The sequence below is a fragment of the Acanthopagrus latus genome, chromosome 8 (genome assembly GCF_904848185.1).
Source record: "Acanthopagrus latus isolate v.2019 chromosome 8, fAcaLat1.1, whole genome shotgun sequence".
Classification (NCBI taxonomy): Eukaryota; Metazoa; Chordata; class Actinopteri; order Spariformes; family Sparidae; genus Acanthopagrus; species Acanthopagrus latus.
The window spans coordinates 2,852,983-2,873,678 of record NC_051046.1 but is presented as its reverse complement, the minus strand read 5'-3'; the positions used below and the strand labels follow the sequence as shown (position 1 = coordinate 2,873,678).

General features: G+C 46.0%; 3 protein-coding genes across 5 annotated transcripts; all 3 read left to right on the top strand.

The window, feature by feature from the left end:
• The first annotated feature begins 20 nt into the window (after nt 1-20).
• Nucleotides 21-7,075, top strand: trabd (TraB domain containing). 2 transcript variants are annotated; one of them, XM_037105832.1, is made up of 10 exons: nt 21-147; nt 525-673; nt 976-1,042; nt 2,067-2,233; nt 2,582-2,722; nt 3,269-3,379; nt 3,475-3,614; nt 3,893-4,065; nt 4,691-4,787; nt 4,888-7,075. In XM_037105832.1, exons 2-10 carry the CDS (start codon nt 650-652, stop codon nt 5,057-5,059), a joined length of 1,092 nt encoding a protein of 363 aa, XP_036961727.1. In that variant the 5' UTR covers nt 21-147; nt 525-649; the 3' UTR covers nt 5,060-7,075. The 2 variants fall into 2 exon arrangements, with proteins under 2 accessions (XP_036961727.1, XP_036961728.1); XM_037105833.1 differs by having other exon boundaries at nt 57-147; nt 633-673.
• A 496-nt stretch (nt 7,076-7,571) lies between these two features.
• selenoo1 (selenoprotein O1) lies at nt 7,572-14,538 on the top strand. Its single transcript, XM_037105828.1, has 9 exons — nt 7,572-8,306; nt 9,016-9,219; nt 9,309-9,486; nt 9,842-9,972; nt 10,076-10,353; nt 11,013-11,175; nt 12,110-12,295; nt 12,535-12,691; nt 13,207-14,538. Exons 1-9 carry the CDS (start codon nt 7,750-7,752, stop codon nt 13,426-13,428), a joined length of 2,076 nt encoding a protein of 691 aa, XP_036961723.1. The 5' UTR covers nt 7,572-7,749; the 3' UTR covers nt 13,429-14,538.
• A 291-nt stretch (nt 14,539-14,829) lies between these two features.
• Nucleotides 14,830-20,018, top strand: mapk12a (mitogen-activated protein kinase 12a). Of its 2 annotated transcripts, XM_037105831.1 has the most exons (12): nt 14,836-15,326; nt 16,873-17,002; nt 17,101-17,159; nt 17,259-17,370; nt 17,466-17,495; nt 17,656-17,703; nt 17,800-17,914; nt 18,711-18,782; nt 19,075-19,154; nt 19,326-19,404; nt 19,498-19,671; nt 19,821-20,018. In XM_037105831.1, exons 1-12 carry the CDS (start codon nt 15,208-15,210, stop codon nt 19,886-19,888), a joined length of 1,086 nt encoding a protein of 361 aa, XP_036961726.1. In that variant the 5' UTR covers nt 14,836-15,207; the 3' UTR covers nt 19,889-20,018. The 2 variants fall into 2 exon arrangements, with proteins under 2 accessions (XP_036961725.1, XP_036961726.1); XM_037105830.1 differs by having other exon boundaries at nt 14,830-15,326; nt 17,656-17,914.
• Nucleotides 20,019-20,696: the final 678 nt, after the last annotated feature.

Sequence of the window (20,696 nt, the reverse complement as noted above, 5' to 3'; positions counted from 1 at the left end):
GAGAAAAAAAAGGTGTGTGTGTGTGTCCCAACTGCCAATGACTACATGTACCATCATGCACCGCGGCTGTCAGTTTCAGCCGAGCAGCGCTGTAAATGCTGTACAACTGACGAGGAGCAACACCGACACACGGGGCTGGCTTGCTCGGTAAGTTGCTCATATTTATTTATTTATTTATTTATTTCTAGACAACTGTCCTGTAAATGTCCGAACACGTTGAACTTGAATTATCAGCCGTTTGTTCTGGAATCGTTCCGCTTTCAGCGTGTGTAATTTGACGACACTAGCCTTCGTTAGCTCGAGTTAGCTAGTAACGGCTGTCCCGCACCTGGAAGTAACGACAGCTAAGCTAGAAGTTACATCTTCTTTAGCCGCGCAAGCTAACTTGTGTAGCTAACGTCATGACAGCCTCGTCCGATAGATCGTTAACTCAAAGCGATTTAAAAAACCCTAAATCACTTCCAGTCGCCACACTTTTCTCAGTTTTGTTTACAGAGTGTTGATGTTTTTGTTTTTTTTTTTAGCCGCGTTTGGACAAGTCTGCGAAAGCTACGTCAGCAGTCAGTAACGCAGCACTGTCGCTAGCTGTCCGTGAACGCCTCACAGCTCACTCTGCTCTCTGTCACTCTCAGCTCTCAGTGCTTCAGACATGGATCAAGACAACAACTCAGAGGTTTGTCACGCATTAACGACACAGTTTTCTGTAGAAAATAGGGAGATGTTTGTGATTGATGCTTTTGTCACTGCTCACACTGGGGTAAAGTGACACGCTGGGGTGGTTTGAGAACACGCACAAAAAACTAAACTTGCTTGTTTCTCATCCATTGCTGTATTAATTCACCCTGAGCAAGTTGCCTAATAATCAGTCAGTCTGTCTCAATCTGTCTTGAGTTGAACAGGAATAATCTTCTTAATCTTGAGGTGTTGTAAACGCACCTCCTGTCTTAAGATATTTGCTTGTCTGATATCTGACAGGATGAGTCGGTCGGGCCATCAGAAGATCCCTCAGAAGAGGAACTCCCTTGTCTACCTCCAGGCCTCTGTAAGCAGCTCATTTCTGTTTTTTTCTTTCTGTACTAGTGTTTGCACAGTATTTCATCAGAGAGCTTGTACATTGCAGTACTTCTCTCCACATGTGACCATATGGCATGTCAGGGCCTTGTGTTAAACTGCATTTTGGCTAATAAAAAAATGTGAAAATTTGTCAGGGACTTGATTAGTTCACGATTGCCGTCATAATACATCTGCATGGCACAATAATAACAAAGTTTTACACATTCTTTGGCCTGTAGAAGAGAGGGATTTTCTCCATATGATACTTTTCTATTTCCTGGAGCAATGGCAAATTATCTCCACAAAATAATGTGTTGTACCTGTAAGGATGAAGTTTTACCTGGTGCATCACAACCTCATTGTTTTGTTGCTGTAATTTTGTGTAGCCACAAATGTTTTTTCGCAGTGAATGCACATCCACAGATTCTTCTCTTGTACACTGTATGTTGTGCTGCCAAACCAAAGCTCCACTGCACATCTATTGGGTCATAAGTGATACTTGATAAGGGGTTATTTTTGTAGGAAAATCCTGTTTAGCACACCTTCTAACTCTTTTCCATTTGCAAATAAGTGGCTTTTACAAAAAGCTATAAGCTGAAGTGAAAGTCGGCACTTTATCGTGTGCTCTGTTGAGTTGGAACTGTTCTGATTTGCTGCCTTTCTGTGAAGAAAGTTGCAATACTTTTGTCTTTTCTTCTTCTTCACTGCTTGTGTTGTAGCTCGTCTTTCTTCACCTTTTCACGTAGATATTTGTTCAGTTGAAAATACTGACACGTATCGGAGCCGGGGGAACTGGTATCTTGCTTCATTTTCCATATGTAAATACACGACAATACAGTGAAACTGAATAAATAAAGCTCATGTGTTAAAGAGAAATATACTATGTTACAACGTTAACAACTTGTTTAGCTGACTGAAAGACGGGGATACTCACAACTCTTCTGCTGCCACTCTATAGCTAACTAATAGCTATAACTATAGCTAACATTACTGTCTCTGTTGTTCCCATCTAGCGGATGGTGAAGCGGTGGAACTGCTTTGGCAGCTGCGATCCCAACGGCGCCAGTCGTCTCCTGAGCTCCCTGAGACGGTGACCTGTCTTACTGCCCCTGATGGCAGCGTCCTGTACCTGGTGGGCACGGCCCACTTCAGTGACAGCAGCAAGAGGGACGTGGCCACGGTGAGCCAGTGAGAATTTACAACTGCATCTGTACAGTACACTGTGATGCCACTAACACCACTTAAAAATGTGTTATGCTGTGAATTGTCAGTGAAATAATGGAGTGAGTCAGTGAATGTGGAGAAGTGCTGTAGCGTAGCACCTTGAAGTGATGATTACTTGCACTGTAATTATGTTTGCGTTCCTCTTTTGCCAAAGCTTAACCTTCTTTTTTCCACATTGATTTGTTTTCGTCTTAATCTCCTCGCTCACTGTCAGTCGCCTTTTGTCCCTCTCTCATGCTCTGTCATTCTCTCTCTGTCTCTCATCGTAGTTAACCGCCACTCTGTCTCTCTCTCCCTCACACAGACGATCCGTGCTGTGCAGCCAGACGTGGTCGTGGTGGAGCTGTGCCAGTACAGGGTGTCTATGTTGAATATGGATGAGAGTACACTGCTGAGGGAAGCCAAAGACGTCAACCTGGATAAGGTTCAGCAGGCCATCAAACAGGTCAGGCTTTCAGAGTGATAGGAACTAGCAATGGTTATGAAATGTATGCCGATGTTGTAGATTTGTAGAAATGCTGACGCACCGAAGTCTGCAACAGTATTTAATAATGTCCCACAGGAATAAAGGCACATTTGTTCTCACAGTGATTGAGGTTATCTGAAGGAAGCAAAACCAGATATAGAATGAATGCACATGTTTTTGAATAATCAAGTGAATGACCACAATAGTCGCCACTTCTGCTGAAAACAGCCAACTGCACAGTATTGTACGCAGTACTCCCAGTGTCCTCAAGAGGTCTCTCTCGACGACAATGATTGACACAGTAGCCGATAGCAGCATGGAGCACAGAGAATATACAGGAAGTGCTGCTACACTGTAGAAGAAACTTGAACCACTGCAAATCGTCTGTTTAACCAGCGCGAAATAAACAGAATTATGAACAACCTGTAGTGATAAAGAAGGGAGTTGTTTTGCACACAACCGAGAAAACTCTGAAGGAATGCTGGTGTGTTTTGTGAGTATTTATTTCTCCCGTCTGTTCATCAGAACGGGCTGATGTCCGGCCTGATGCAGATTCTCCTGCTCAAAGTTTCGGCTCACATCACGGAGCAGCTGGGCATGGCTCCTGGAGGAGAGTTTAGGGAGGCCTTTAAAGAGGTAACACACACTCGGAGGAAGAAGTAAAATGTTTTTTGTTAATATCTGATTCTCTTGGTTTTTTTAATTCTTGTTGGGTTTTTTTCCCTACGCAGGCTGGACGCGTACCATTCTGTAAATTTCACCTTGGGGACAGGCCGATCCCGGTCACGTTTAAGAGGGCCATAGCTGCTCTCAGTCTGTGGCAGAAGGCTCGTCTGGCATGGGGCCTTTGCTTTCTGTCAGACCCTATCAGGTACAAGCTCACTGTGGTCACTTTTTTGTCATATATCTATCATCAGACAGCTGTCATTGAGCCTTAAAATTGCAATCAGATGTTGAAAGTTTTCAGAGGCTGGATCCTCAGTAGTTCATTATTAGTCTAATTCTTTGTATTGCGCAAACTTTGGTAGAAATGACAAATTTCTTCTTAAATGATAAAAATATTGAAGGATAGGTCTAGTGTAGACAACATACAGCTGTCTCCTTCCTACCTGATCAGCATCGACTGACTGACTGTGTGTCATGTTTCAGTAAAGAGGATGTGGAGAAGTGTAAACAGAAGGACCTGCTGGAGCAGACCATGTCAGAGATGATCGGAGAGTTTCCTGCCCTGCACCAGACGATCGTGGCTGAAAGAGACATCTACCTCACGCACACGCTCCGCCAGGCTACCCGCTGTGTGGAGGCGCCCCCTAATGCCCAGAGTGAGTATTACACGTTGAGTAATCTGGCCTTGTTTGTGTCAATACATTTTTTTTATCGATCGGCTGAAATTTTATCATTCTTTTTCAATGTATTGTCAGGATTAATTGACCAGTACTGAAAATAGGTTGAATGATACAGAGACCATTTATTTGAACATTATATGTCATACTTTAGATTAACAGTGGGACATTCTTTCACTGTTTTAATTTGCCTTAAAGCGTTTTTTGCAATCTGAGAGTCAGAGTATTTCCCACAAGTCTCTGAGTAGCATGAGAGAGCTTCTTACCCACACCGCCCTCCTTGGTCGTTCGCAGAGAGGAAGAGCTGATTGTTTCTGAACAATCTGGCAGCGCAGTGTCACGTCCTTTTTATAGCAGGAGGATCTCCAGCCTCCGTGACATTGACACGCTTGGTTGCAGACAGTCCTGATAGCCAAATGCAATAGGAGCTTCTGATGAGGTCGGGCCATTAGCAGTCCTAATGTGAGACACTCACTCATGCAGCTCAGAGAGAACCGGGGTTATGCAAGTAGCTGTGTTATACATAGTGATAGAAATAAAATGAATATGTGCTCGTGGAAGTGTAGATTGTTTATGTAACAGAACATTTTCTGCTCTGGCGTAGAAGTGCCTGCTGTGGTGGTGGGAGTTGTCGGGATGGGTCATGTCCCTGGCATAGAAAGAAACTGGGAGAAGCAACTCAACATAAATGAAATCATGAGGTAGGTTTGTCTTGTTTTAACACAATGCATTACAGATAGTGGCAAATATGTATTGTTAAGGAGTCTTCACAGCTTCTCTATGTGTCTGTCTCCTCCTCAGTGTTGCCCCTCCCTCGCGGTTCGGCTGGGTGTTGCGCACAGTCATTAAGGGTGTCATGATGGGAATGCTGGGATACGCCTGCTACCGCGCTGGAGGGACCATAGGCAGAGCCCTGCTGTCTATACCATCGGTCCAATCTTTACTGGAGACTCTGAGGCCACCCCGTGTTTGACCCCAGTGGTCTTCTCTAAGCCATCAGTGACACAACTGTTCATCTAATAAAACAATGCATCTATCACCAATGGCCTTAAAACACCGGCGCTGAGGCTGGAGGAGCCCACACCATGAACTAACATGGACGTCGAGAGGTATCGAACCTCCGCCTCGCATCGATGTCCCTGTAGACGCAGCAGGGCCGTACTGCCAAAGAAACCGTGACAGTACTTTTTTGTATGGTTTACAAATGCCAATAATTCCTTTTGAATAGATTTTCATCTTCCCCCACCATTCCTGTAAATTATTACAGTTTTTATTTGACGAGTATCATCGGAATCATCTTCAGTCTTCTGCCCCGGTGTGATACCACTGAGCAGTTTTCTGAGAGAGGCACACTTTTCTAACACTGTCTCCTGATTCCTTCCTCCTTTCTGGTGCCAAACCAGCATTTCTTTGGTAAATGGCCCATTTTAAGTCCAGCACTTTATAAGAGACTGGTTGTCTTGTTCTGTACATGCAGCCTATGGAAATCGCTTAGAAAATAAAACACCAGGTCAGTCATAACTGTAAGCAACCAATGACAGAAATACTGTCTGTGAACTCCAGTTCTAGTGAACGTGGTGTGAGTTAAATGTCATCAGATGTCTGAACTGGATCGTTGACCATCATTTTCTCTTCCTGAAAAAATATTAGAAATGTATCTTCTACAAAACTCACAGAAAAGATTAGTATAAGACAAAATTGACTTCCGCCCACATCGACAGACAAGTGCCTCACACTGCAGCAGTAAGGGCTACACTGGTGAAGTAAATGGAATGGCAAATGTGTGTTATATGCATCATACAGATACGACAACCAAATGGTCAATGCAAGTTTCTATTATTCTGTCTTTATATAACTATATGATAGTGTTATTTTATAAATACTGTTGCCTGTAACAGGAACATGTAGTTTTGTCTCGTCTTGTTATTTTATGGCCACTCAGACATTCAGCTTGTGACCCGACCTGCAGGACAGGCTTCAGTGTGCCTCGGGATGAGCAATGCAGTGAACTTGTAATTTGTAGATTTGATTGTACCTCTGCTATGAGGCACCCGAGCACATGAGCTCATACTGGCTTCATCTCTGAGTGAGGGTTCACATGCAGAAACATGCATCTTGTACAGAAAAATCAGCTCAGAGAAACATCTGTCATCCAGCTCCAGATGTTTGGACTTTTATGAGATATGCATTTTCATTTGTCGGCGTGGTTGTAAAACGTTGATTGAGATAATGGTGATGAAATTGGTTTATTTTCCTGCAACTTAAGGTTTGAACTTGACTGTAATGATTTCTCAGTGGATTTCCCATGAATGGAGATTGGAGGTGAAGCCTTACTCTGCTTTCACTGCTGCCTTTGACCCTCAGATTGCCTCGTCTGCTGAGGCACCGACCCGGATCCTCGGTACCTTGTTGTTGCACATGTTAAATTTGGCTGCATGACTGGATGACCCTGGAACTCTGTTGACCCTTGAACTCTGTTATGTGGGACACGTCCCAATAAATCCAGCATTACCGATATTGAACCAACTTCAATTTACAGATTTTCTATCTAGTTTTTATGTTAAATGATTTTAGGTAGAGGGCTCAAATAATTGGATGTATTTATAAAAAGGACTTTGCTTGTTTTTAATTTGTGAGCTGGTCCAGTGAACTCCTGTGGGAAGCAGTACCGCTCCGTCTCAGAATCACGATTAAAACCACTTGCAAGTTTTCCAGACATGAAACTGGCTCAGACACCGTGTCTTCCAGTTGATCAAATAATTGTGGAGGAAATCATGCCTCAGTCCCTCAGCAGTAAAATATCATCGAGCATTACGTGTCTGTTTCCCTCCCACATCATTTCCAAAGGTTTCATCGACTGTATGTTTGAGAGCTGCCAAGAGAAAACTATGAATGTCTGTATGTGTGGTAGGTTTGTTTTCCCTGCAGCCTTGTGTGGTGTTGTCACTGTCACCGAAACCAAACATTAAATCCTAACTTCTATGATAAATTAATGGATTATTAAATCATTTTAAAGTAAAAAAATAAATTATTATTGCCTCAAGAAGTTTTCTCTTTAACTGTCTTGTATTACACCACACTGCACCACATCATTCAGTAAATATGAAGTTTTCCTTGACATTTGAATTCATCACTAAAAAAAAATAAAACGTAATTTCACAAGGCTTACAATTGAAATTCTGATTTATTTACCAAATAACCCATTAAAAAGTTGGCTAAAAGATGTGGATCTTCCCTTTAAAGTCCTCCCATGTCTTCAGTATGATATACTTAAATACTAATATGTGTGTATTACTTATAAAGTAAAACAGTGAGAGTTCAATGGATTAATGTCTCAGAAATATGAGACACGACTTTATTACTTGATGAGACTTAAGACTTTATAATCGAGTTGTTCATGTTAATTTATTGTATTAAAAGTATGTATGAAGCCACATGTTTGGATTAATTCAATCAAACAATGAGGAAACATTGTTCTCCTCCTTAATTTTGACATTTAGTCGGTTTAATTCCGTCTGCTGTTTGTTTCCGGTCGGACCGATAATAAAGTAACACCACCGTGTGTCTCTCAAACATCCTCCGTGTCCTGCTGGATTATGAAAGCATGACTAGTGGCCACATTAAAACTGCGCCAGCGGATATAAACCGGATGGCCCCGGGTGGATGGCTTATCTAGGACCTCGGCTGGGCCCGTCTCGCATCTTCCTGCCCGCTGTGTCCGTGTTCAGACTCCTCGGTTCGGTCGGGATGGACGACATGGGTCTGGCGGTGAGTCGTTCCCCGCTGGAGCGACTCGACTTCGACAACGTCGCCCTGAAGAAACTCCCGCTGGACTCGTCGGACGAGCCCGGGGTTCGGCAGGTGAAGGGAGCGTGTTTCACCCGGGTCAAGCCGACACCGCTCACCAAGCCCCGGTTCGTGGCGGTGTCGCATGAAGCCCTGGCGCTGCTGGGTCTCGACGGAGAGGAGGTCCTGAACGACGACCCGCTCGGGCCGGAGTACCTGAGCGGATCCAAAGTCATGCCCGGATCCGAGCCCGCAGCTCACTGCTACTGCGGCCACCAGTTCGGCCAGTTCGCCGGGCAGCTGGGCGACGGGGCCGCCTGCTACCTCGGGGAGGTGAAGGTGCCACCGGGCCAAGACCCGGTTCTGCTGCGGGAGAACCCGAGCGGCCGCTGGGAGATCCAGGTGAAAGGAGCCGGACTGACTCCTTACTCCAGGTACCAGGGGGCGGATTCTGTGTCAGTTTGACAGCTGTTAGAAATAATATTATACCTTTTTATTGTGGTTAAAGGAGATAGATAGATAGATAGATAGATAGATAGATAGATAGATAGATAGATAGATAGATAGATAGATAACTTGTTGTTTTGTCTTTATGCTTCAAGAGAACATTTTTGGGCTCCATCATGAGTTGATGTTCGGTGCAGTTTAAACCAGAATTTGACTCTAGAACTGAACTATCTTTAGTGTGAATCAGAAATTCACAGGATCTTGTTGCTGCTCCACCTCAGCTCCACTGACGCAGGCGGGCGGGTCGATATCTTCACCTCCTTTTGTCTGAAAATCAACAATCAGCTCCTTGGTTTTGCTGACGTCGAGTGGTAGATTGTTCTGCGTGACCGATGATTTCCTCCTCGTATAAACTCTCATTGTTGGTCACGGCTGTGGTTCTTTGGTCCACATGTTTCACAGCAGAGTTCTCTGGATCAGTCCCGGCGCTTTGAGCACTGACATCTGAACTGTTCTGGTTCTGCTTGTGCGGAAGTCCAGTATGCTCTTGCAGAGTGTTGAACCTGAGCCCAGAGTATTAAGGTTTCCGGTCAGATTAATGGGCGAGAGAAAACAACAAGCAGCATTCTGTTGTAGGTTTTCTGACTTCTGACCCAAACGAGCAGATGTGAGATCCGTCTGTTCTGTCGTCTGCAGACAAGCGGATGGCCGTAAGGTTCTGCGCTCCAGCATCAGAGAGTTCCTGTGCAGCGAGGTGATGTTCTTCCTGGGCGTTCCCACCACCAGAGCCGGCTCCATCGTGACCTCTGACAGCAGAGTCGTACGGGACGTGTACTACAGCGGGCACCCGCGCAATGAGCGATGCTCCGTGGTTCTCCGCATCGCCCCCACGTTCCTCAGGTGAGCTCGACCTGTCGACTGCTTCTCATCCAGCGTGGATGTCCGAGCCTCTCCAGATTGTTGTTCTTAGCTGTTCACTCTCTGAGCAGGTTTGGATCCTTTGAGATCTTCAAGCAGCCCGACGAGTTCACGGGCCGCCGGGGGCCCAGCTGCGGGCGTGACGAGATCCGCGGGCAGATGATGGATTATGTCATCGAGATGTTTTACCCCGAGATCCAGCAGAATTACCCCGACAGGGTGGAGAGGAACGTGGCTTTCTTCAGAGAGGTCAGAGCACATGAGTGAGACTCTCCTCACGCCCGTCAGCAAACACATCCCACGAACACATCACTGTCTGATATTGCACTCGAGCGAGCAGCTGATTCGAGGCCTGACGTTACAGTTTGGAGCCAAGAACTTCTGGATCCTCTAATCCTGTTAAGCTGCTGTAGATGTGGCTGCAGGCCTGAGTCACTGTGTAAGATTAAGACTAATAAGGTATTAAACTCTGGATGCAGACTCTTGACATTCTCCTCATCTGATTACGAGTCATCCACACTCCCCGGGGTTTGTTTTTTTTGCCGATGCACATACTTTTAGAAAAAACTGTAGTGTCAGATTTGCGTCCTCTTCCGGTCTGCAGGTGATGGTCCGTACGGCTCGGCTCGTGGCTCAGTGGCAGTGTGTTGGGTTCTGCCATGGAGTCCTGAACACAGACAACATGAGCATCCTGGGACTCACGCTGGACTACGGTCCGTATGGTTTTATGGACAGGTGAGTCTCATGTCAGTCCTGTTAATCCTCATCGTGATACAAACATTGTGGCTGTGAGGACTCCAGCACACAACAGATGAAAAACGTTTCTCCTCCTTCTCAGGTTTGATCCAGATTTTATTTGCAACGCCTCCGACAACTCCGGCCGATACTCCTACAAGGCCCAGCCGGCCATCTGCAGGTGGAACCTGGTGAAGCTCGCGGAGGCTCTGGATCCAGAGCTGCCGCCGGACCGGGCCGAGGCCGTCATGGACGAGTACCTGGATCTGTATAACAGCTTCTACCTGGACAACATGAGGAAGAAACTGGGCTTACTGACGAAGAACGAGCCAGAGGACGAGATGCTGATCACAGAGCTGCTGCAGACCATGCACAACACAGGTGGGACGGGATGAGACAGTTTACTGCCTCGTCTGATGAGAGGAGAGAGTGCACCTCATACAGAGTGCTGCTCATAAAACATTCATGTATTCAACACTTTCTATGAATCTGTGGTGTGTTGTGAGGACATTCATAATGTATCATAATACATTAATATATTGCTTTGTGCCTCATCACACGTTAGCCCACATAATGCTTTCTGCAGCACTTTACCTACAGTCATAAACCGCAAAGATGTGACCCGCAGGGAATAACAAGTTCAGGAGCCTGAACTCAACTCACCTTTAAACACCTCAACAAGGACTCATGATATGTTATAGATTAGATTAGATTAGATTAGATTAGATTAGATTAGATTAGATTAGATGTTCTTTATTGAAATTCATTTTACTCAGTTCAGCACAATCCTTTAAGAAACAACAATATATAACACAACAACAAATATATAATATATAATACCACCTTATAACGTGTTTTCTAAAGGGGAAAATATTTTAAAGAAAAGCAACCCCTTCTACTAATTCATAAGAAGTCCACACAGTACAATAGATTATCTTAGTATGTGTTGAGTAAAGTTAAATACTTGGATGCATCCATAATATTGCAGGCTTTGTGCATTTAAACGAGTCTGTGACGACTATGTGTTCGCCCTCCTGCAGGCGCCGACTTCACCAACACCTTCCGCAGCTTGAGTCAGATTTCGTGTCCCAGCGAGGGCGAGACAGAAGAGGACGTCGTCAGGAAGGCCTCCGACCTCCTGCTGGAGCAGTGCGCCTCCTTGGCGGAGCTCAAGGCCGCCAACAAACCCAGTATGGATCCACGGTGAGCTGCAGACTGGAAGAACTGTGTTGTGTACATTCGGTACAGTTGCCACAAAATAATCAGTTGGATGTGATGTACTTTGCCGCCTCTGGGTGACACTAGTCGGGCATTTGAATCAAATGTATTTTTCATGGCGGGAAGTGAACATGTTAGACATTCAAAACCTAAAGACATGTATGTGTTTACACAGGGAGCGAAGCATCGTCCTGAGAACAGTTTGAGTCATCTTAGAGCTTCATTCACTCACTTTGGGAGCAGCAGAATCAGCTGTAAACACAACAGTGCCACGACCTGACATCGCTATTTATAGTCATGTTCTAGTTACCTGCTGCTGGAAAGAGGAATGAGGCAGAAGCAAAGCAGAAATGCTAAATAGTCTGTGGCTTTGTCACAAGCGACTCCTCCCAGATCACCAATAATCGCTGGATGTGTTGTTAATACAAAAAATATTCATCTGTGCAGCTTCGAGGTCTTGAATGCTCACGATGCTGCTCTGCTTTACATCAGGAGCAGCTACCTGTTACCAGACAGTCAGCTGTTGCATCAGAAACACAGCCATGCTTCTGGTTCTTTGCAGCTGGACAAAAATACAAAATGTCATTTCCTCAGTTCTGTGAGCACGGCTGCCTGGTCTTTTTTTGGAAGCAACGGCGGGAGAGATCGTAGCCAGACGTGGTCGTAGTAGACGCAACACACTGAAACCACGCGTTATCTGATTTCCTGCCTAATTAATCTTTATTGTGCGCCAGTAAATGCGGCCAGCGGGACAGAATGCAGCATAAAGATAATCACGTCTTTGTCCTGTTCATCTCGTTACCTTACATTACCCACGGAGGCGACCTGGATTGCCTCCGCTGGCACCACATACCCGCTGCTTCCTCACAGCGTGCCAGTGAAGATTATAACTGTTATGATTTCTGTCTGCTGTCGACAGGGAGCTGGCCATGCTGCTCTCGATGGCTCAGAGCAACCCAGCGCTGTTCCAGATGATCTCAGACAGGGCGACAGTTGCGAGGCAGTTGGACAGACTAAGCAAACTGAGAGACCTGATGGAGACGAGCCAGGAGGAGCTGAAGACCAAGCAGGCGGAGGACTGGAGCCGCTGGATCACATGCTATAGGTGAGATTTTAAGGGGGGAAGAATTGAGGAAATGGTGATTTAGAAACACACCGAACATATTCAACAATGTCAGAGGGTGGAGGGGCTGCATGGACCGGATAAGAGACTTTTTGGGTGGAAGTGTGACTGATAAAGGGGGGGTGGGGGGGGCAGAGAGACAGAGGAGGAAATGGGCTGCTGAGTCTGCCATCACTGCGTGACTGTAACACTCTGACTGTTCTGTGTTATCACCGCTGCAGGAAGCGTCTGGCTCGGGAGCTGGAAGGCCAGAGCGACATGGCGGCTGTGCAGGAGGAGAGGGTGAGGGTGATGGACAGCACCAACCCTCGCGTCATACTCAGGAACTACATCGCCCAGAATGCGATTGAGGCCGCCGAGAACGGAGACTTCTCCGAGGTCAGGGCCTCGATTCACTGCCATGCTCTCCTTGTTTTGTTTCACCGCAGCCTCGTGTTGCTACACACTGCAGTTCACCCCAGAACTAAAAAAAACACATTTTTCTTCTTTTGCTTTCTGTCCATCCTGATTGTTTTGGTGTGAGTTGCAGAGTTTTGGAGATGTCTGACTTCTCTCTAATGTAACAGAACTAGATGGCACTCAGCTGCTCACACTAACATCTGTGGAGACATTGCTGTTGGGTTTTTCAAATCTATTTGTTTCGGCTCTTTGAGTGCCGCCTACTTCTGTTATTTTGGAGAGAGAACGGAAGTCTCTTTGGCTGATATCTTTAAAACTCAACAAACCACGCCAAAACAGCTTGGATGGATAAATACCGCTAGAGATAAGAGGAAAAATATTGAATTTTTGGGTGAACTGTCCCTGGTGAACTGTGATTATAACAGATTTAACTCAATTCCGTTTTGTTCAGAGTTCACTTTCAGGGTGTTCACCTGCTCTCGCTTCCTCTGCAGGTCCAGCGAGTCCTCAAGGTTCTGGAGAAGCCTTTCTCCTCGCAGCCCGGTCTGGAGTTTCCCGCGTGGGTCGGCGGAGGCGAGCAGGGAGAAAGGGACGAGGGAGAGGAGCACCAGCAGGAGGCGGCCTCCACGTCCACATCTGCAGCCAGAGATCCTGTTCCCTACCACAGCAAGCCCCCGGCCTGGGCTAATGAAATCTGTGTCACATGATCTTCGTAATGACTTCCTTGATTATCAGCCCTCCTGCCCAGAGCGACACGAGAGTCTACTGCTCGTACCTTTTTGTGTCTCTTCCAGTCACTGCAGAGCTCTGTGTCACTTTGGCAGGCGGCGTCAGGGAAGTCAGCCGAGGCTCGACACCACCACAGGCTAGATAGGTGAACCAAAGCAGACAGGAAGTGAGACGGTGAGACGCGAGGTGATGTTTCCATTCTGGTGGCTCTCACAAGCTGCGTGACATTTTCCAGGAAATGACTTCAAGGCAGCGATTTAATTTGAGGAATCTTTTAGATGGGGGGGCGTCGAGAAAGGTCACCTGTAAATTGGTGGTGACTTTTTGGTGAAGGTGGAACTTTTCTGGATGCACTGAAAAGAAAAATGAGGCAGAAAGATTTAACGAAGGGCCCCCAGAGCTTATTCCCTGTCTGCTTTGTGTCCATCCAGCTATTAATGACGACTCAGACAACAAGTCCTACAGCGACCCGTCTGACTCTGACAAACTGTGGCTGTCACCTCAATATATACCAAATAAAATGATCTGTGTGTGTGTGTGTGTGTGTGTGTGTGAGAGAGAGAGAATGATGGATGATGATGATTTGAGCCGTGTGAGTGTGTGTGGGTGAAAGTGAAACTCGATGCTGTAAGCCGCAGTAGATAAACACGCACAATATATTCTTCTTTAATAGAAAAACTGAGTCTTTTGCCACTTCCACAGCTCCACTTTCTGTCCACACAGCCACAAACATGTTCTGCTCTCTGACAGCAGGCGCTGAACTGAAGCTGCAGCCGAGTGTGGGAAGGGGAAAAAAAAAAAAATGGGAACTGCAGTCTGCATGTAGCTGCAGGCACGTTTGAGAACCATGCAAACAGTTCAGGAGGAAGTTTGGTGTTGGTTTGTGCCACAGATGTGATGCAAGAAAGGGAAAAAACCTCCACCGCCATTCATGAAGTCGATCATGAGCTGCACTGTTTGATCAAGTTGGACAGAAGTGGACATGAGATGAGTTATCAAGAGTTTTTATTTTTCTTTGATTAATATGAAATATATATATATATATAATTGTGTTTCCCTCAGCTGAAGCTTCATCCTAATAAACTGAGCAGTCAGAAGACGGTGTGTGTTTTTCATTTGTGCCACAGCTTCTTTTAATGTCTGCTGCCAAACACTCAAGATGACTGATGAGTTCAGAGTTCATCTTCTTCTCTTTACTGCACATAACAGTCATGTCTCACACTCGTTCTTCTGCCTCCTGACGCATGAAACTATGAGTGTAGTAATTCTTCAGCCACGTTGCAGAGGTGTGTGTGTGTGTGTGTGTGTGTGTGTGTACAGCCCGGGGCGTCAGGTCTTGTTCGTGTCCCTGCAAGTCTCCAAACATCTGCCTGCGTAACACAAAGTGGGCGCAGCAGCGAGCAGCAGTGAGTCCACAGTCCACAGTGAGCGTCGCCCTTTAACCGGCGCAGTTCCGACGTTTGTGCGCACCTTCCCACCAGCGCACGTCCCAGTCATGCGGTCGGCCCGGTCTCCTGTTAACGCACATTCCGGTTCTTCCCTTCACCTTTACTTGCAGGCCTGCAGTGGAGCTCGGGAGTGGCTTTCGGTGACCTCAGGCTGCGCCCTGAGCGGCTGACACGCACAGCTGCGCACTGGTCGACAGTGAGCGCATAGGTGGGATGTGAACGGGACAATGGGTGTGTAGCGACGGAGGAGACCAAACAAACCAGAGCGAAACCTCTCTCGGACTTTTTTCATGTGATTTTTTTAAACAGTGGACTAGGATGTCTTCACGAGTCCGACCCGGATACATCCGCCAAGAAGTCAACAACACCACATGGGAGGTACCGGAGCGGTACCAGCGCCTGAGGCAGGTGGGGTCCGGCGCGTACGGGACTGTGTGGTGAGTGATTTATTCTTTGGCCTCTAATCTGCAACCCTGCTGGGTGTTTTTTTTATGTGGAGCTCGGTAACAAAGAAAAGCGGAGGAACAGATGGCGCACAGAGGACGGACAGCCGCGCCGTGTCACAGCCGAACAAAAGAAAAAAGTATGTGCGCTCCGCGGAACACATGCCGCTCCTCTTCCACTTCCTCATATGATGGAGACACTTTGCACCGACACCTTCGCTTCACCGCGATCACCCCCCGTCACCCTTAAATCTGCCCGCACCGCGCAGACTGTCGCTGAAATGTGTTTACCGACGCGCAACAATGGAAAGCAGCTTTGTGTTCGGACACCTTTGTGCGTCTCTCCGCATGCGGCCCCCTTTTTTTTGTTATCAATGATTAACTGTGTGGGCGGAAACTTGAAACTGCTCCGACGGACTCACAGCAGCTTTATTACGCATGAACTCACTCACTCAGGTCTGAGACGGGCCGAGGACGAGCTGGAGACGGAGCCGCCTGCTACAGCCCGATCCAGTCCCTGGAAGCAGTAGATGTAGTGTGTGTGTGTGTGTGTGTGTGTGTGTGTGTGTGTGTGTGTGTGTGTGTGTGTGTGTGTGTGTGTAAACAGGTTCAGGATAATAGTAAACATTCCTGATCAGGACAGATAAGGATTTACTCGCTTCAGTTGCCTCAGATCACAGGGAGTTTACCCAAATTGGATTATTGTTGCTCTCCTCCAGGTCATGTCACAGATCAGGTGATATTAGATAAATACATATATAGATATAGATATATAGATGTTAGAGCCAACAGGGCCTCTTGCTGGTGCCCGGGACAAGATCTCCAAAAGCCCCCCAGCAGGTTATCTGCAGGCACAAAGGGCTGTTTTGGGCACTCCCAGGACTAAATGACCCGGTGTTCCCCCTCCTCCTGCCGATAAGTGCTGTCTGCACCAACCGACTGCTCTCAGGATCCATTAATATGTCGATCATTTTCAACACTTGATCGATTCCTTTGGTCTATAAAGTGTCAGATCACGGTGGTAAATGTCGATAAGTGTTTCCCAAAGATGATGTCCTCAAATGTTTTTGCTTCCACATTTGAAAAGAATCAGAAACATTTAGGAAATAAAAGAAAATCAAGCTTTAATGCTCAAAATAATGCTCCTGTCTCTTTAAGGCCCCACCCCCCTCTCAAATACCCAGTCTGCTCTGATTGGCCGGCTCACACACGCCTGAGCCAGCAACACTCACAACAACAGAGCAGCTGTGTTAAATTAATTCTTGCTTGCCAAACTAGCTGCTGGGGAGAAATTAGTCAAATGTGTGACATGGTGATGTAGTGTGATGTCACAAAGTCACAGGATTAAAGGCCGGACAACTGATGAGGCGTTCAGGAGCAGCGCTTTCTGTGGGAAAGATGCGCTTCAACCTTTGTAACTTTCAAGACCTGTTACAAACAAAACAATAAAGTATCATACGTCTCTGATAGTTGACGACTAACCGATTAATCGACATTCATCAAACGTGTCTCACACCGTCTGACATGTTCTCGCCCTCAGCTCAGCCGTGGACTCCAGAACCAGAACCAAAGTGGCCATCAAGAAGCTGTACAGGCCGTTCCAGTCGGAGCTGTTCGCCAAGCGGGCGTACCGAGAGCTGAGGCTCCTCAAACACATGAAACATGAAAATGTGAGCCACGTTTCAGACCCTCAGGACTGTATTTCCATCTTCTTTATTAAAAATGAAGGACAAAAGATGACCTCCACCTGTTTGGTTTCCCTCTGCAGGTGATCGGCCTGTTGGACGTGTTCACTGCCGACCTCTCCCTGGACAAACTCCACGATTTGTGAGTTTAACTTGACATCAACCCTGCGTGCAAACTCAACACGATATCAAAGTTGTGAGAGTTTTCCTCCACGTGATGTTTTCTTTTCTCATCCCGAAGTTACCTGGTGATGCCGTTCATGGGGACGGACCTGGGGAAGGTGCTGAAGCTGCAGCGGCTGTCAGAAGAAAAGATCCAGTATTTGGTTTATCAGATGCTCCGAGGTCTGAAGGTGGAGGACTCTGCTCTGGTCACACACTGTCGGCAGCTTGTTAGTTGATGTGATTGTTCTCTGGATAAAGTCCCTCTTTTATTCTTTCATTACAGTACATTCACTCTGCTGGCATCATTCACAGGGTAAGTTGTCTTTTAATACACTCTGTGTGTGTGATAAACATTGTGTTCACACATCTAATTATAAAGCAGGTTTCCTGTACAGGCTCTGCTCACTGTGTTATAGATGGCTCTGGCGGTATTTCACTTTCCTGTGGTCGTATTTTCTGTATTTTTTTTGCAGGACCTCAAACCAGGAAACCTCGCCGTCAACGAAGACTGTGAGCTCAAGGTACCTCGAACAAACAACAACCAAACTTCTAGCAATCAATGCATTTACCACACCTGCTTCCTCAGAGTGAGTAAGATGTACATGTCTCCTGGTCAGATCTTGGACTTTGGTTTGGCGCGGCAGGCCGACAGCGAGATGACGGGATACGTGGTGACTCGATGGTACCGAGCCCCGGAGGTCATCCTGAGCTGGATGCGCTACACTCAGACGGGTAATGAAGAGCTCGTCCCACCGAAGCACCAAGTCCTCCTTGTTATTTTTATAATGCAGCGTGGATTATTTATTTCAGCGTACTCACATGCTCTCCACTCCTGTTTCTGCTTCAGAGAGTGTTTTTGCTTGACCTTTGCAGCCTCCTGTGCTCCGGCAGAGTGACGCTGCTTTAAGGCTTTTTCTAAAGATATCTCACACATGACGTCTGTTTGCAGGTCATTTTAGTCTTTTGAGGCTTCAGTCAGTAGCAACATTACTGTTATCAATACATTATTATGCATAAATGTGAGTGAGTGAAGCAGCTACAACCTCCACTGAACTAAACTCAGACTGATACCAGATATTATACCGATATTATGGAATAATAATACAATTTATATCAACTGATTTCTGTAATGATCTCTCAGATTTGCTTTTCAAACACTTGTGATGAAGATATGAAGATATGTAGTTGAGCAGTTAGAGCAAAACAGTAAACATAACTGGGAATTTGTTTTTGGATTGATAACAATGGTGGGGCTCTACATATGACTGTCAAATGGCTTAAAACATACATTTTTAAACAATGTTCAGCTGGGTTTTCTGTCACAGTAGAAGGATGTGGTGTTGAAAATAGTCGGATGGTAATGAGAAGAACGATCCACTAGGTGGTGATCTCTTAACATCTGACCTTTACATTGCTTTGTTAATGAATGTAAGCGTCTGTTGCTGTGAGGACCAACATTTATGTATTTGTCCTTTGGGTAATTTGCGTTTGAAAGTCTGAAACGTTCTCTTCTCTGCTTCCTCCTCAGTGGACATTTGGTCCGTGGGCTGCATCATGGCAGAGATGCTGCAAGGAAAACCTCTTTTTAAAGGCAGCGACCGTATCCTTCCACCTCTGAACCTCACTGAGGACTTTATGGTTTTTATTTTTTGCAGGATCCCACATCCTGTCCTCGTTTGACCTGATTGGTCCACATGACTCAACCAAACTTTTTATGATCGTCTCTCTTTTCGTCTTGTAAAGTTACCTGATACTGAAGACGACAGTGTGTGGGAGGTTTTTGTTTTTTTATTCTGACCATTTTTTATTTCCTGTTGTTTTTATTATCTGAGAGAATAATCCTGTGTGTGTGTGACTGAGCCACCATTTGACCCTTGACCCCTGGTCCTCAGATCTGGATCAGCTGAGAGAGATCATGAAGACCACAGGAACTCCGACTCAGGAGTTCATATCAAAACTAGAGTCTGAGGATGTGAGCGCACACGATACGCTTCTTGGTTTTTTGCTGGCAGTTTATTAGGAATTGAAAGAACACACACACACACACACACACACACACACACACACACACACACACAGAGTTCAGATATTGTTGTTATGATTTGAAGCACTGTTGGTTTTTAATTATGATTACTTCTCTCAGGCTAAAAGGTACATCGAAAGTCTTCCGAAAATGGAGAAGAAAGACCTCCGCAGTGTGTTTTCCACAGCTAATCCACAAGGTACGACACACGCTCACACTTTTGTTTTATTCCATCTGTTTCAATTTGACAGTCAAACTGTGATCTGACTCCCTGTTCGCACTCTTTCGTCAGCCGTGTCCGTGCTGCAGCGCATGTTGCTGCTGGATCCGGAGAACAGGGTGAGCGCCGCCGAGGGTCTCACGCTGCCTTACTTCAAGGAGTACAGAGAACCGGAGGGGGAGAAGGAAGCGGAGCCGTACGACCACTCGGTGGACAACTCCGACCTGACGCTGAGCCAGTGGAAACGTAAGGCTGACGGGAAGATGAGCTGTTAGACTGATTATGGTGGAGAGGAAGCAGAGATCAATCAGTGGAAGGACGGAGGCCAGCGGGGAGAGGAAGAAGACGATCTGAGCAGTTTTATTGATCAGTGTCCTGCTGTTTTTTTTTTCTAGGTCACACCTTTACAGAGATCTTGACCTTCAAACCAGTTGTGATAAATCCCAAGGAAACCTCGCTGTGAGACACGAAGACTCGACTGTGCAGCCCAGGGACCAGAACAAACCAACATGTCTTTTTTTTATTTTGATCTGAACTGGGAAACTGAACTTTGCGATTGCTCACAGATCGAATTCACGATTCTCTCACAAGTACCAGGCAGACTCGTGTTCCTTCCTGACTCTAGCAACCTGCTGCTGAGGATGCTAAAGCTCAGCTGCTGCACTTCAGGTAATAATATTCTCTGATGAGTAACTCAGTCATCGGGGAGCTGTGGGTGGTATTATATGAGTTAGTGGTACATGTGTGCTGTAGGAGGTCTTCACCAAATGCATCACGACATGCCTGTTAGTGTAAGCACGAGTCCAGAAGTGGCAGCAGACATGTTTTACTGTAGCGGACACACAGATGTTGAACTCAAACTGAAACTGAACTTTCTTCTGAATGTTATTATTTAATCAGGATTCTTTATTTGATGTCGTATAAAACTGATTTAAAGGTAGAAGTTTCAATATGTGATGCTGCAAAAACGTTTCTAAATACTGAGAATTACGTCGATTTGACAGTAATTTTTTATTTTTTTTGGTAATATATTGTTTTGCGAAGTAGCTTCTCCAGCAGGGACGACATGTGGCATCCTTGTGTTTGTGTGTGTGTGTGTGTATGTGTGTGTGTGTGTGTTTAGTCTACACGTCTGCTCTGACCTCGTTCTTCCTCCCGGTGGCCTTAAGATAGCGACAGAACAAAAACAAACAAACAAAAAAGCTGCTGATCACATAAAAATCCGTCTCAGCAGGTCGCGCACAAACATTCACATTTTCTACTCCGTACCA